This window comes from Saccopteryx leptura, chromosome 2, assembly GCF_036850995.1.
Source record: "Saccopteryx leptura isolate mSacLep1 chromosome 2, mSacLep1_pri_phased_curated, whole genome shotgun sequence".
Lineage (NCBI taxonomy): Eukaryota > Metazoa > Chordata > Mammalia > Chiroptera > Emballonuridae > Saccopteryx > Saccopteryx leptura.
The window spans coordinates 307,359,606-307,373,019 of NC_089504.1; the positions used below are offsets into that span (position 1 = coordinate 307,359,606).

Genomic DNA, 13,414 nt, shown 5'->3' on the forward strand with positions numbered 1-13,414 from the left:
CGTATTGGGTCGTCCAATAACTGTGAAAGAAAAAAAATCAATAAATTAGACTTCAAAAACTTTTAAAACTTTTGTCCATCAAAAGATACTCTTAAGAAATAGGCAAGCTACTGAGACTGGAAGAAACATGACCATATTTGAACTCTTACCTTGAACTCATCTGAGATTTCAGACACAAATGATGATATCTGCTTCATGAGTCTGTCCACACTGCTCTCACTTCCTGTTTTGAGGAGTGTAGTAATGGCCAGGGTAGCAATGCTTCTATTTGAGTCTGTGATCAAGTTTTCTAAGTCCAGATTGCAGGCAGTAACAGCAGAGGGGTGCTTCATTGCCACCTAGTGGAAGGGCAAGAAAAATATTATGCAAAGTGCTATTGATAAAAAAGACCAGAACTTTAAAAAACGAAAAAAAGAGGAAAATAGAAATTTGAATTTAAGGTAAGTGGCTTTTTAAAATCTAAATGGGACAACACAGGTTAAAAGTAATTGTTTCAAAAAGAATGTTTCCCATTAAAAAGGTATGATAAATGATTAACAACTATAGTCATTGCACAGTAGAGAAGAGAGTGCTACTCTCTTCCAGGTTCCTATAACCTTTCTAACAATATCACAGTCTGGCTTTTATTACAGGTGGCCTGTTTTTCCTTATGGTTCATGTGTATCTACTTGCCTAGATCACCGAAAATAGGACCTCACATGGTAAATACTGCTCAAAGATTGTTAATATCTTTTCACTTAGAAAACCCTTCTGTATTTAAGCAATCCAGCCAAACTGGATTGTTCATGGTCACAAAAATATGCCTGCCATTCTCCTGCTTCTCTCTGTAGATAACATTTACCTGTCTGCCTATCATGATAAAAAATTTTGAAAACAGCAAAGTATTGGCATCAAAAGTCACTTACCAGCAAAATATGATGCAGAGTAATATAAAACTAATTAAGTGTTAATTCAATCCACTTAGCAAGGATAGTCATATGTATAGGTGCAGAAATACAAGTGTGTCTGTGATGTGTTATTGTACCAGGCCTAATGGAGTTAATGTGTAAGAGACAGCATCCGAGAACCTCTCTAAATTTCACAATACAGAATTCTGAGACACATCTAACTTCAAGATCACAGATGAAGAAATGTGGACCTATACTAACTGTTTTAAATACAATTCACATTGTTATTCTTTAAAGTCTTCTTCCATAGCTACTCCAAACTTCTCTCTCCTCCAATTGTTCATACAATTAACCTATAATCAATCACACATTGCCTTATGACAAGTCTTCTAGTATATTAAACATTCATTTAAAAATTTTACGGTTTTTTGATATTTTCTGTGTTTCTGTACTGTATCCTCTAGACCCAAGATGTATGATAGCCAATAACCACAGGTGAGTACTAAGCATTTGAAATGTGGCTGGTCCAAATTGAGACATGCTGTAAATATAAAATAAACACTAGATGTGAAGACTTAGCATGCAAATATAAAAGGCAAAATGTATCTTGAAAAAGGTTATATTGATTACAGGTTGACATGACATTTTATATATATTAGGGTAAATAAATTATATTATTAAAATTAATCTCATCTTTAAAATTTTTTAAATGTGTTTATTATAAAATTTAAAATTTCACCTGTGACTCACATTTGGTTTCTACTGGACCATGCTGTTAGAAACCAGCACTGTCTGAGACAACTCTCTGCAATGACAGTAATGTTCTATATCCACACTATCCAGTGTGACAGTCACTAGCCACATGTAACTTCTGACCACCTGAAGTGTGACTAGAGTGACTGAGGAGCTGAAATTTTATTTTTATTTAATTTTAAATAACTTAAATAAAAACAGCCACTTAGGGTGAAAGGTCATCATATTGGGTGGTGTGGTTCTTGACTATAAAGGGCTTAAAAGTCAGAAATGAATTATCATTAGCTGAATAATAGTGAAAATGGCCACGGCCAAAGGCCACACACACAGTGTAATGCTATAGCAGAGAAGTCCATAGATCACATTTACTAGCCTTGGAGAGAAAGCCAAATGCATCACAACTGATATTTCTCAATCACACATGGATATAAATGACGGTAGCAGAGGGACACCTACCTTGTTCAAGGTCCTCACAGCGGCATATCGCAAAGCTGGCTTAGGAGAGCTACAGAACAACTGAAGAACTGGAAAGGAAAAGGACCACTGTGAATGAGCACACTTCACCCTATCACACACAGCTGAAACACAATGCATGAACAATCATTTTCAAAATATGCAGAAGGAAATGAGCATCAAAAATCCCCATGAAAAATGCATCGTCAAAAATAGAAAAAGCACTCTTTGTTTAGCTCTAAAAACTTTAAATGTAAAATACAAAGTTTACTTTTTTCTAAAAGAATTAATATATCCATTAATATTTGAATGGCAGGAATATTTACAGTTATAAGAGCAAATGGGTTTTTTAAACATTAAGGAGAATTGCAGGTATTGAAATTACTTTTTAAATGTTTTATATGGGGAAATGGTAACTTCAGACAAAGAAGACCAACTAAAAGAATCATTTACATATCAGAATGCAAAGGCTATATAAACAGAGCTAAGGTTCAAAATTCATTCCTAATACTGAACCTGCAGACCTTGGGAGCTTAAAACAAACATAAGAATATAAATAAAAACCAGCTATCAAATACACAACCAACCTGAAACAGCAGGTGCCAATTCCCTTGCAGTACAGTTAGGAAGATGGATAATAGCTGAAGCAGCTTCATAAATAACCATTTCATGTTTATTTCGCAAGCAGCTCTCAATGAAATCGAAGAGTGGACTTTCATGGCTGATAATAAATATACATAGACCATCATTAGATATCAAATACAACAGAAGCAATACACACAGTCGCTAAAAGACAGATTGAGAAGCATGTTTGGAATTACGGGTGAAGGATCTCTGAAAATCCACTCCTCCATAAAAAACAAAGAGAACTCTGGCATTAATTTTCTAAATAAACTTGTTCAGCACTCTAGAAATTAGTCAAAGGCTTGCAACAATCCTAAGGACATTTATTCAAGAGAAACAGCTCTTTACAAGAACAGTAAGCTTTCTGGTGTTTGCACGTGTTCCATTTCCATCCTCTCTCTGGTTTCACAGTAGCATTGGACACCAGCCGCTGCAGAACCAGAGTAGCTCTGAAATCCAGAGTCAAGCAGCCACTAGAAGAGGCAATGTGTCCAGAGCTCCCTCAAAAGCCCAGTCCCCAGAGAACTGTCCTGACTGGTGCTCCCTAGACAAGCCCCATTCATGGAGCTAATCTTTATTTTATCGGACTCACAACTCATTTAGTGAGGAAAGCCCTTCATCCCCAGGGAGTTTGTCCCCCAATTTAGTGGCGATTGTTTAACACTGCATTTGCCAGAGACAGCGATTCCAGTTGAGGCAAACAAGACACTAAACAAAAATACTTAAAAGAGCAGGCTGAGAAATGAGATGTCCACAGTGGGCTTTGAGAATTTCCGACATGTTGCTAGACATCTATGCTCATGTCACAGGCTGTGCATATGCCCAGGAAAGACCTGTCAGAGCCCTAGTCTCTCACCCATGCTTGACTCTGAGGTTCTCCACAAGTAGGAAGTGAAGTCTAAAGCAGAGTTAAAGCTGCAAGAGCATGGAAGGCATGCCCAACAAACAAAATGCCCATTGGAAGAAGGATGGGGGACATGTTGGTTTAAAGCAGGGGTCTCAAACTCAACTCAGCATGTGGGCCGCAGAGCAAGATCACAGCCATTCGGCGGGCCGCACTAGGTCTACAAAAGGCAACTATTATGCAACACTTTTCTCACTGCAGTTGAAAACAAAAAAAAATCAGTACAACAAGCACAATCATACATGCAGTTTACTCAGTGTCACAAAACGACCAGAAACTGTAGTTCGCATCACAACTGCTGTTAACTAAGCTAATATCTAGCTAGGATGCTAGAGAAATGAAAAATACAAGTAGGCCCCTAGGCTTACTTAATTTTATCCAAAATATTTTGAACTTCGTGGATTAGTCTGTGGGCTGCACAAAATTGTTCGGCGGGCCGCATGCGGCCCGCGGACCACAAGTTTGAGACCCCTGGTTTAAAGCATTTTAAAAAATCTGTCAAATCATTTCAGACAACTCAGCTAACCAGGCAAAGACTTCAATGACTGCACATGTCAAAAAATAAAGGCTGCAGAATTGGCCCAGGAAAGCCACTAAACAACCACCAACAACAAACAACAACAAACACTGAGGTCAGGGAATGGGGAAATCTGACTATCAGGGTTACCACAGCATATTACTTCAAATATCCAGTTTTTGACAAGAATTTATGATACACACAAAGAAATAGTAAAGTATAACCCACATACGGGGCAGAGGCAGTGGTCAATAGACATTATTCCTGAGGAAGCCCAGATGTTGGATTTACTAGGCAAAGACTTTAAGTCAACTAATATGTTTAAAGAAGTAAAGGGAAATTGAAGAATTAAAGGCATAAGAATCATGCCTCATCAAATAGATTATTAATATAGAGATAGAAATGAGTTTTTTTAAAGGAACCAAATAAAAATTCAGAATTTGGAAAATATAGTAAAGAATTGAAAGTTCAAATCTGCGGTTCAACAGTTGGTTTGCACTAGCAGTGTTCAAAGACCAGTAAACCTGAAAATAGGTAACCTGAAGGAAAAATAGGAAGAAAAATGAAGAGAAAAGAACAAAGCTTTAGAAACCTATGGAATATGACAAAGTGTGGCAACATTTGCACAATAGGAGTCTCAGAAGGAAAAGAGAGAGAGACAAAGGGGCAAAAGGAATAGCTGAAGCAATGATGGCCAGCAACTTCCTAAATTTTATTTAAAAACAATCTATGCACTTAAGAAGCTCAACAAAACCCAAGCAGCATAAACACAAAAGGATCCACACATAGACAAACCAGTCAGACTGATGAATGCATAAGACAAAGAAAACTTTGACAGCAGCAAGACAAAAACAACTGATCACATTGTATAGAAAAGCATCAAGGCAATTAATGGCTGATTCCTCACCTAAAACAGTGAAAGAGCACAAGCAGTAGAAGGCCATGTTCAAAGTGCTGAAATATAAAGAATCCTATAGCCAGCAAATTATCTTCACAAAATGAAGGCTGAAAAGGACATTCCCAGATAAGGAATGATTGAAAGAATGCACTGCTGATAGATAACTTACTAAAAATACTAAAGAAAGTTCTTTAGACTGAAATACTGACTCTCAACCATGACATGAATAATCAGGGAGAAATAAAGAGTGCTAGAAATGGTAAATATGTAAAGTGATACAATAGATAATATCAATACATTATTTTCATTTCTCTTAACTGCTTTGAAAGGATATAAAATTGTATAAAACAATAATTATAACAGTATATCATTTGAGTTATAACACACACATATAGTATACATAACAAGAATAACAAATAGGAGCAGGGAGGGAATGGAACTATATTGGAGCAAAAATTCCATATATTACTAGAATTAAGTTAATATGACTCTGAAGTAGACTGTGGTAAATTAAAATGCATATTCTAATCCCTAGAGTAAAAACTAAGAAAAAATGGGGGGAAAGTAAAAATATTGCCAGAGAAATTAAAATGATACACTGAAAATGTGTACCTTAAAAAAAAAAGCAGTCAAAGAAGAAGAAACAAAAAAGACGGGTGATTTACATAGAAAAACGGCAAAGGTAAAATCCAACCATATCAATATTTAAGTGTGAACAAATGAAACAGTCCAACCAAAAGATAGAGATTGCCAGATGGGATATCAAAGCAAAATCCAATTATATTCTGTCTATAAGTAACACACAGACAGAATAAGTAGATTCAAAAATACAAATAACACAAAAGGAAAAAGATGGGAGAAGATATGCCTTGCAAACAGTAAGCGTAAGAGATCAGGAGTGGCTATATTAGCATCAGACAAAACAGCATTTAAGCCAGAAATGTGACAAACGTTAAAGAGATATTTTATGCCCTGGACGGTTGGCTCAGCGGTAGAGCGTCGGCCTAGCGTGCGGAGGACCCGGGTTCGATTCTCGGCCAGGGCACATAGGAGAAGCGCCCATTTGCTTCTCCACCCCTCCGCTGCGCTTTCCTCTCTGTCTCTCTCTTCCCCTCCCGCAGCCAAGGCTCCATTGGAGCAAGGATGGCCCGGGCGCTGGGGATGGCTCTGTGGCCTCTGCCTCAGGCGCTAGAGTGGCTCTGGTCGCAATATGGCGACGCCCAGGATGGGCAGAGCATCGCCCCCTGGGGGGCAGAGCACCGCCCCTGGTGGGCGTGCCGGGTGGATCCCGGTCGGGTGCATGCGGGAGTCTGTCTGACTGTCTCTCCCTGTTTCCAGCTTCAGAAAAATGAAAAAAAAAAAAAAAGAGATATTTTATAATGAGAAACAAACCAATACATCAGGATGATATAACAATTATAAACATACAGACACATTTAAATACAGAGCATCAAAATATATATATACAATAATCAAAACTTGAAAAAGCAAAAGAAGATATAGATCATGTAACAATAGTTGGAGCTATCTATACCTACAGAAAAATTAGAGAGAAAATCAAGGATACAGAAGACATGAACAAAATAAACAGCCAACTCAACCTAGAGCATTCAACCCAATGACTGTAAAATACTTTTTTTCAAGTGCATATATATACAATTCTCAAGGACAGAGTAAATGCCAATCATAAAATAAGTTTTAATACATTTAGAAATCATCAAAGTATGTTCCCCAACCACAACTGAATTAAATTATAAGTTAACAACAAAAAATAAATTGGGGAAATCCCCAAACATTTGGAATTTAAACAATGTATTTCTAAGTAATCCATGGATCAAGAATAAATCAAATAGAAAGTGACAAAAATATTTGAAACTGAATGAAAATGAAACACAACAAATCAAAATTTATGAGCTGGAGCTAAAACAATGCTTGGAGGGGAATTTATAACTATAAACATCTATGCTGGAAAAGAAGAAAGTTCTAGAAGCAATAACCTAGGCTTCCACAATTAAGAAATTGGGAGGAGGAAGAGAGTGAACCAAGCCCATAGCAAACAAAAGAAATAAAGAGCAAAGCAGGATGGCATTTTTCAAAGAAATAAAACAAAAAAAAATCAAATTTGTATGGAACCACAGAAGATACCAAAGCAATACTAAGACAAAAGAACAAAGGTTATCACACTCCCTGACTTCAAATTATACAAAGCTACAACAATCAAAACAGTATGGTATTGGCACAAAAACTGACACATGGACTAATGGAACAGAATTGAAAGCTCAGAAATAAATTCACATGTAATAGCAACTTATTTTCAACAATAGAGCCAAAAATATACAATGGAGAGAAGAAAGCCTGTTTAATAAATGGTGCTGGGAAAATTGGATTGCTACATGCAAAAGAATGAAACTAGATTGCTATATGACACCATACACAAAAATTAACCCAAAAATGGACCAAAGACTTAACTGTAAGACCTGAAACAATAAAATACATAGAAGAAAACATAGGTATTAAACTTATGAACCTTAGTCTCAGAGGATTTTATGAACTTAGCCCAAAGGCAAGGGGAAATAAAAGTAAAAATAAAAGAATGGTCTCCATCAAACTAACAAGCTTCTGCACAGCAAAAGAAGCTGTCAACAAAACAAAAAGACAACTGACTGAACGGGACAAGGTATATGCAAACAATACCTCTGGGCTAATATCCACAATATATCAAGAACTCACAAAACTCAAAAACACAGGTCCCAATGATTTCATTGGTTAATTCTATCAAATATTTAAAGAAATAATACCAATCTGTAACATCTTTCAGAAAATAAATGAGGTAGTACTAATGTGATGTCAGTATTTCCCTAACAAAAACAAATCTTCACAAAAAGATTATAGACCTATATTTCTCCTGACATAGACGTAAAACTCCTTAACAAAGTATTAGTAAACTGAATCTAGCAATACATAAAAAGAATTATATGCTATAATTAAGTAGTATTTATCCTTGAAATGCAAAACTGGTCTAACAGAAAATCAATTCATGTTATATACCAAATTAATAATGTAAAAGACAGAAACCACATGATAATTTTAATAGATACAAAAAAAGGAACTGGCGATCTAAAATCCATTCATGATACTCTCAAGAAAACTAGAGTTCATTGAAGGAAATGTCCTCAACATGATAAAAGCCTTTTTCAGAAAATCCACATCATGCTGAATGCTTTCCCCTTAAGATCAGGGACAAGGCAAGGATGTCTGCTTTCACCATTTCAACTCAAGAGTGTACTGAATATTCAAAACAGTACAATTAGGAGACAAAAATTAAAGACATCCAGTTTGGAAAAGTAAAACTCTTTGTTCACAGATGACATGATTTTGTACATAAAAAATCCCAAGAAACACAAACACGAAACTAAATGACCATATCAAAGTTATAGGATACAAAAACAATGTAAAAAATAACTGTATTTCTCTATGTTGGCAACAATCCAAAACAAAATTAATAAAACAATTCCATTCATTACAATATCAGAAAGAATAAAACACAGCCTTGTTGACTTTGCAACTTCCTCAGCCTTAACAAACCCCCTGAACCCATGGACACATTTCTTGAGAGTCTCCTTCCGGTGCCATTCATACTCTTGATGCAGGCATAGATATTGTAATCCATCCAGAATTGCATCCATGTTTTCTTAACATCTTCACAGTTGCAGCAGTAGCCTGGGCAAAGGCCCATTGGTTGGATGAAAGAGGTGGTGTTTGGAGGGAGAAACACCACTTTGATATTGAGATGAAGAGCACCAATAAAAGGAAGATGTCCAGGAGCATTATCAACAATAAGCAGAATCTTGAAAGGTATGTTATTCTCCAAACAATAGTTCTCCACTTCACTGGCACAGCAATTCAGAAGGGCATCATGGAAGAGGAGCTGGGTCATCATGACTTCTCATTGCTCCTGTAGGACACTGGCAGCACGTGCTTATTGGTGTGCTTGAAGGCCCTGGGGTTCTCAGTGTGCCGATCACAAAGGGTTTCAGTTTGTAGCCTTGGCCCCAAGTAAGACTGTTATCCTGTCCTTAGAGGCCTTGACTTGGTCTCCGTATGGATGAAAGTCCTTTCGGGCATATGTATCCAGAATAGAGCTTCCATTCATATTGATTATCTGCTCTGGAAAGTAATTTCCCTCCACAGCCAGCTCATCTAGTTTCCAAAAATTCTTCCACTACCTTCACATCAGCACTCGCAGATTCACCTCTCAACTTTCACAATATGTAATGAATAAGTATCCTTGAATTGCTTAACCTCAGAGCTAGCAGTCATTTCAAGATGAGTCAAGTCCAGCCTTTCCTTCCAACATCACAAACTTTCTGCTTTGGCCATGATTATCATGCACTGAGAGGGATACGCTTCTATGCCTAGTCTTTAATCCAGGTTATCAGAAATTTCTCTATGTCTGACATAAACCCTTCTCAAATTTGTTATTCTCAGTGCCTTCAATAAAGATCATTTAACAGCTTCCATCACTGTTCTTGTTCTTCAAGATGGTAATAGTGGAATTGGACATGCCTAGCAATAACCATCACTGATTGTCCACCTTCCTAGTCCTTAATTACTTTTTGTTGTTGTTTTTCTTTTTTATTGAATTTATTGGGGTAATACTGGTTAACAAAATTACACAGGTTTCAGGTGCACACATTCTACAACACATCTCTATACTGTACTGTATGCTCACCACCCCAAGTCAAGTCTCTGTCCATCACCTTTTATCCCCCTACACCCTCCTCCACCTCCCCACAACCCTCCTCCCTCTGAGCAATCACCAAACTGTTGTCCATGTCCATGACTTAATGATTTTCTATTTCATTTCCAGGTCAACCGCTCACCCTGACCTCTCACTGGCAACATTAGTGGTGGATTCTGGATGCTTAGGGGCCATGATGAACAAAACAACATGAGACTAAATCAAGGACAAGAGAAAATCATGCAATCAAGAGACCAGTAAGGCCTGACCTGTAGTGGTGCAGTGGGATCAAGTGTCAGCCTGGAACACTGTTGCCGGTTCAAAACCCTGGGCTTGCCTGGTCAAGGCATATATGGGAGTTGACGCTTCCTGCTCCTCCCCCTTCTCTCTCTTTCTCTCCCTCTTTCCCTTTCTCTCTTTCTCTCTCTCTCCTTTTGCTCCTCTCTGAAAATTGAATAAATAGTCTTTGAAAAAAAAAAGTGGCTTAAAAAAAAAGACCCAGGCCCTGGCCGGTTGGCTCAGCGGTAGAGCGTCGGCCTAGCGTGCAGAGGACCCGGGTTCGATTCCCGGCCAGGGCACACAGGAGAAGCGCCCATTTGCTTCTCCACCCCTCCGCCGCGCTTTCCTCTCTGTCTCTCTCTTCCCCTCCCGCAGCCAAGGCTCCATTGGAGCAAAGATGGCCCGGGCGCTGGGGATGGCTCTGTGGCCTCTGCCCCAGGCGCTAGAGTGGCTCTGGTCGCAACATGGCGAGGCCCTGGATGGGCAGACATCGCCCCCTGGTGGGCAGAGCGTTGCCCATGGTGGGCGTGCCGGGTGGATCCCGGTCGGGCGCATGCGGGAGTCTGTCTGACTGTCTCTCCCTGTTTCCAGCTTCAGAAAAATGAAAAAAAAAAAAAAAAAAAAAAAGACCCAGTAAATATCAAATGTATGAGGTAGCTGTCCGCATAAACAGCATATCGTTCTACAGCAAACTTTTTTCTTTATAAGAGAAAGAGTACTTCTAAAAATAACAACAAAAGTATAGTATGGTAGTAAATACATGAACCAATAACATTAATTGTTTATTGTCATTATCAAATATATATTAGGTATTGTACATAATTGTATGGCTATACTTTTACACGACTGGGGGTGCAGTAGGTTTGTTTACACTAGCATCAGCATGAACATGTGAGGAATGTGTTGCGTTACCACATTATGACAGCTACAGTGTCACTAGGCAATAAACAATTTTCAGTTCCATTATAATCTCATGGGACCACCACCGTATCTGTGGTCCACCACTGACCAAACATCATTATGTGGCACATGAGTATGACTACTGGCATTGGGACGATACGAGGCAAAGACTCCAGAATTCATGAGTTTTGTTGACCAGGCAGTTAACCTGGCTAGGATCAAACTCCAAACTTGACCTCCTCCATGGTGACTGCAGGTGAATTCTCCAGTCAGTTCTGTCAGCCCACACCTACTCCCTGCCAGGTTTCCTAGTGTCTTCCCCTCGACGTGCACAGTTCAGGGCCAGCCAAAGATTTCTGCAGCTTAACTTTGATTTTGAGGCTCACCCCATTCGTAGCTCCATCCTTTCCAGGATTTCCACCCCAAGTTTCCACCACTCTCCCAATCTCAACTGTGTTCTGGCCCCTCTGCCCAGCAAATACAATGGCTTTCTGTGATCCCGCCTGGGAACCGGGAACTGGGAACTGCCCTTGGGAGACTAGCCGGAAATACCCAAATCTCAGCCAGTATACCTTGTCTTTCAGGCCTCCTTTCCACAACTCACTGGTACTTTCAAATGGTTATGGGATTTTGTGTTTGGAAAGCGGGGGTATACTTTCATACTAATGATATAAGCATTATTTGCAGGAGAGCTAATATAACCAACCTACTCCACCACAGCTAGAAACTCAACTGAGTATTTTTGAATATTCCATTTTCTCTTCTCTGTTAACATTTACATTTTATCTTTTAGGTTTTAGTGGTTACTCAAGAGATCATAGCATTCATCCTTATATTATTACAGTCTACCATAAAATAGTATCATGCTGCTTCATGAACATAAGAACCTTACAAGTGCATAATTCTATTTTTCTCCTTCCTGACCTTTAAATTAAAAACATATTTAAATAAATTATTAAACGCAGTACTTCAACAGTCTCTTATGAAAATAAAAAGGATAGACAAGATTCTTAATATCACTTAAGTTTTCACATTTAATTATTGTATATCTTAAGAGCTAGAAGTAGTTTTGTTTTGTATGCTTGTTACTGTATTATTAGCAGTCATAATCTTTTAAGTACATATACCAAAGCATACATTAAGGTAAAAAATAAAGTTGTGTTACTTGGAATCCTGTGGCTTTTTCTTAGCGAGAGAGAAAGAGAGAAGAGAGAGAGGAACAGATAGGAAGGGAGAGAGATGAGAAGCATCAACTCACAGTTGCAGCACCTTACTCGTTCATTGATTGCTTTCTCATATGTGCCTTGACTGGGGACTACAGCAAAGTGGGTGACCCCTTGCTCAGCCAGCAACCTTGGGCTCAAGCCAGTGACCTTGGGATTATGTCTATGATCCCATGCTCAAGACGGTGACCCCACACTCAAGCTGGTAAGCCTGAGCTCAAGCCTGTGATCTCGGGGTTTCAAACCTGGGTCCTCAGTGTCCCAGGCTGACGGTCTACCCACTATGCAACCACCTGGTCAGGCCCCATGGCTTGTTGGGTTTTTTTTTTATTAAGAAAACATGAAATCTATCTGTAAGGTCAGCACTACCCCCAAATTATTTGTAAAAGAAAAGAACTGCGTGCGACATTAACCAGCAAAGGGAAAATTACTCAGGTATAGACAAGGACACTCACCCCTCTTCATTTTCTTTTAGTAAGCGGCTGGCAATTCGGATCAGCATGCAGTAAGCAAACTGTGATTTGAGGCCAGACTTAGTAAACTTATTTAACATCTTGGAAACAGCAAGGCGGTCATTCTTTTTCAGGTGATACAGGACCCCCAGTGCATGGTACTAAAGAGCAAGAAAAAAGAATGTAACATGCAGAAAACTGAGTAGGAACAGAACAAAACTGGCATAAAGATAGAATTATATGGAACTAGATTTCTAATAAAAAGATACCCGGATCAAAAGTATACAAATAGCTTTTTTCACACTGAAGCAAAACACAGGCAAGACTGAAAAGATGTCAATTCTGACTGGACAAGTACTAAGCAGGTGACACACAACCCAGAGGTCCAGCTGGCAGGGCCAGCACTGCGCCATGTGTCCCACAGTCATCTGTGATCATATCAGGAGTTGAAGGAGTCAGCACTTAAAGGAGGCTTAAGGAGTGTGCACATGTTATCATGGCACTTTGTGTAAACACACAATGATCAGAATTAGGAGTAGGAGAATGTTTCCCAAGTGAAACACAACCACAGTGTTTCCTAATCACTGAAGATGCTAACAGGAGGAGTTAGCAGCACTGTGAGGGATCAATAACTACCCACTCAAATACACATGGGGTACTTTACATACAATTGCCAGTTAAGAATTTAATCATGTCCCTTTTAATTAGGAATAGCTTACTATCAAAAGGAGATCTTTCCAACAAAACAGCTTTAACATTTCACAAAGTAAAAATTACTCTTTA

At 38.6% G+C, this 13,414-nt stretch overlaps 1 protein-coding gene across 1 annotated transcript in view; it reads right to left on the reverse strand.

Annotated features, from left to right (window-relative positions):
* Positions 1-13,414, reverse strand: part of COPG2 (COPI coat complex subunit gamma 2) — a 73,176-nt gene that overhangs the window by 8,085 nt on the left and 51,677 nt on the right. The window contains exons 9-12 of the mRNA XM_066364236.1: positions 12,635-12,792; positions 2,681-2,814; positions 2,097-2,164; positions 150-338 (exon numbers count right to left, since the gene is read on the reverse strand). Coding sequence (XP_066220333.1) covers positions 150-338; positions 2,097-2,164; positions 2,681-2,814; positions 12,635-12,792 — 549 coding nt within the window. The remainder of the gene's footprint in view (positions 1-149; positions 339-2,096; positions 2,165-2,680; positions 2,815-12,634; positions 12,793-13,414) is intronic.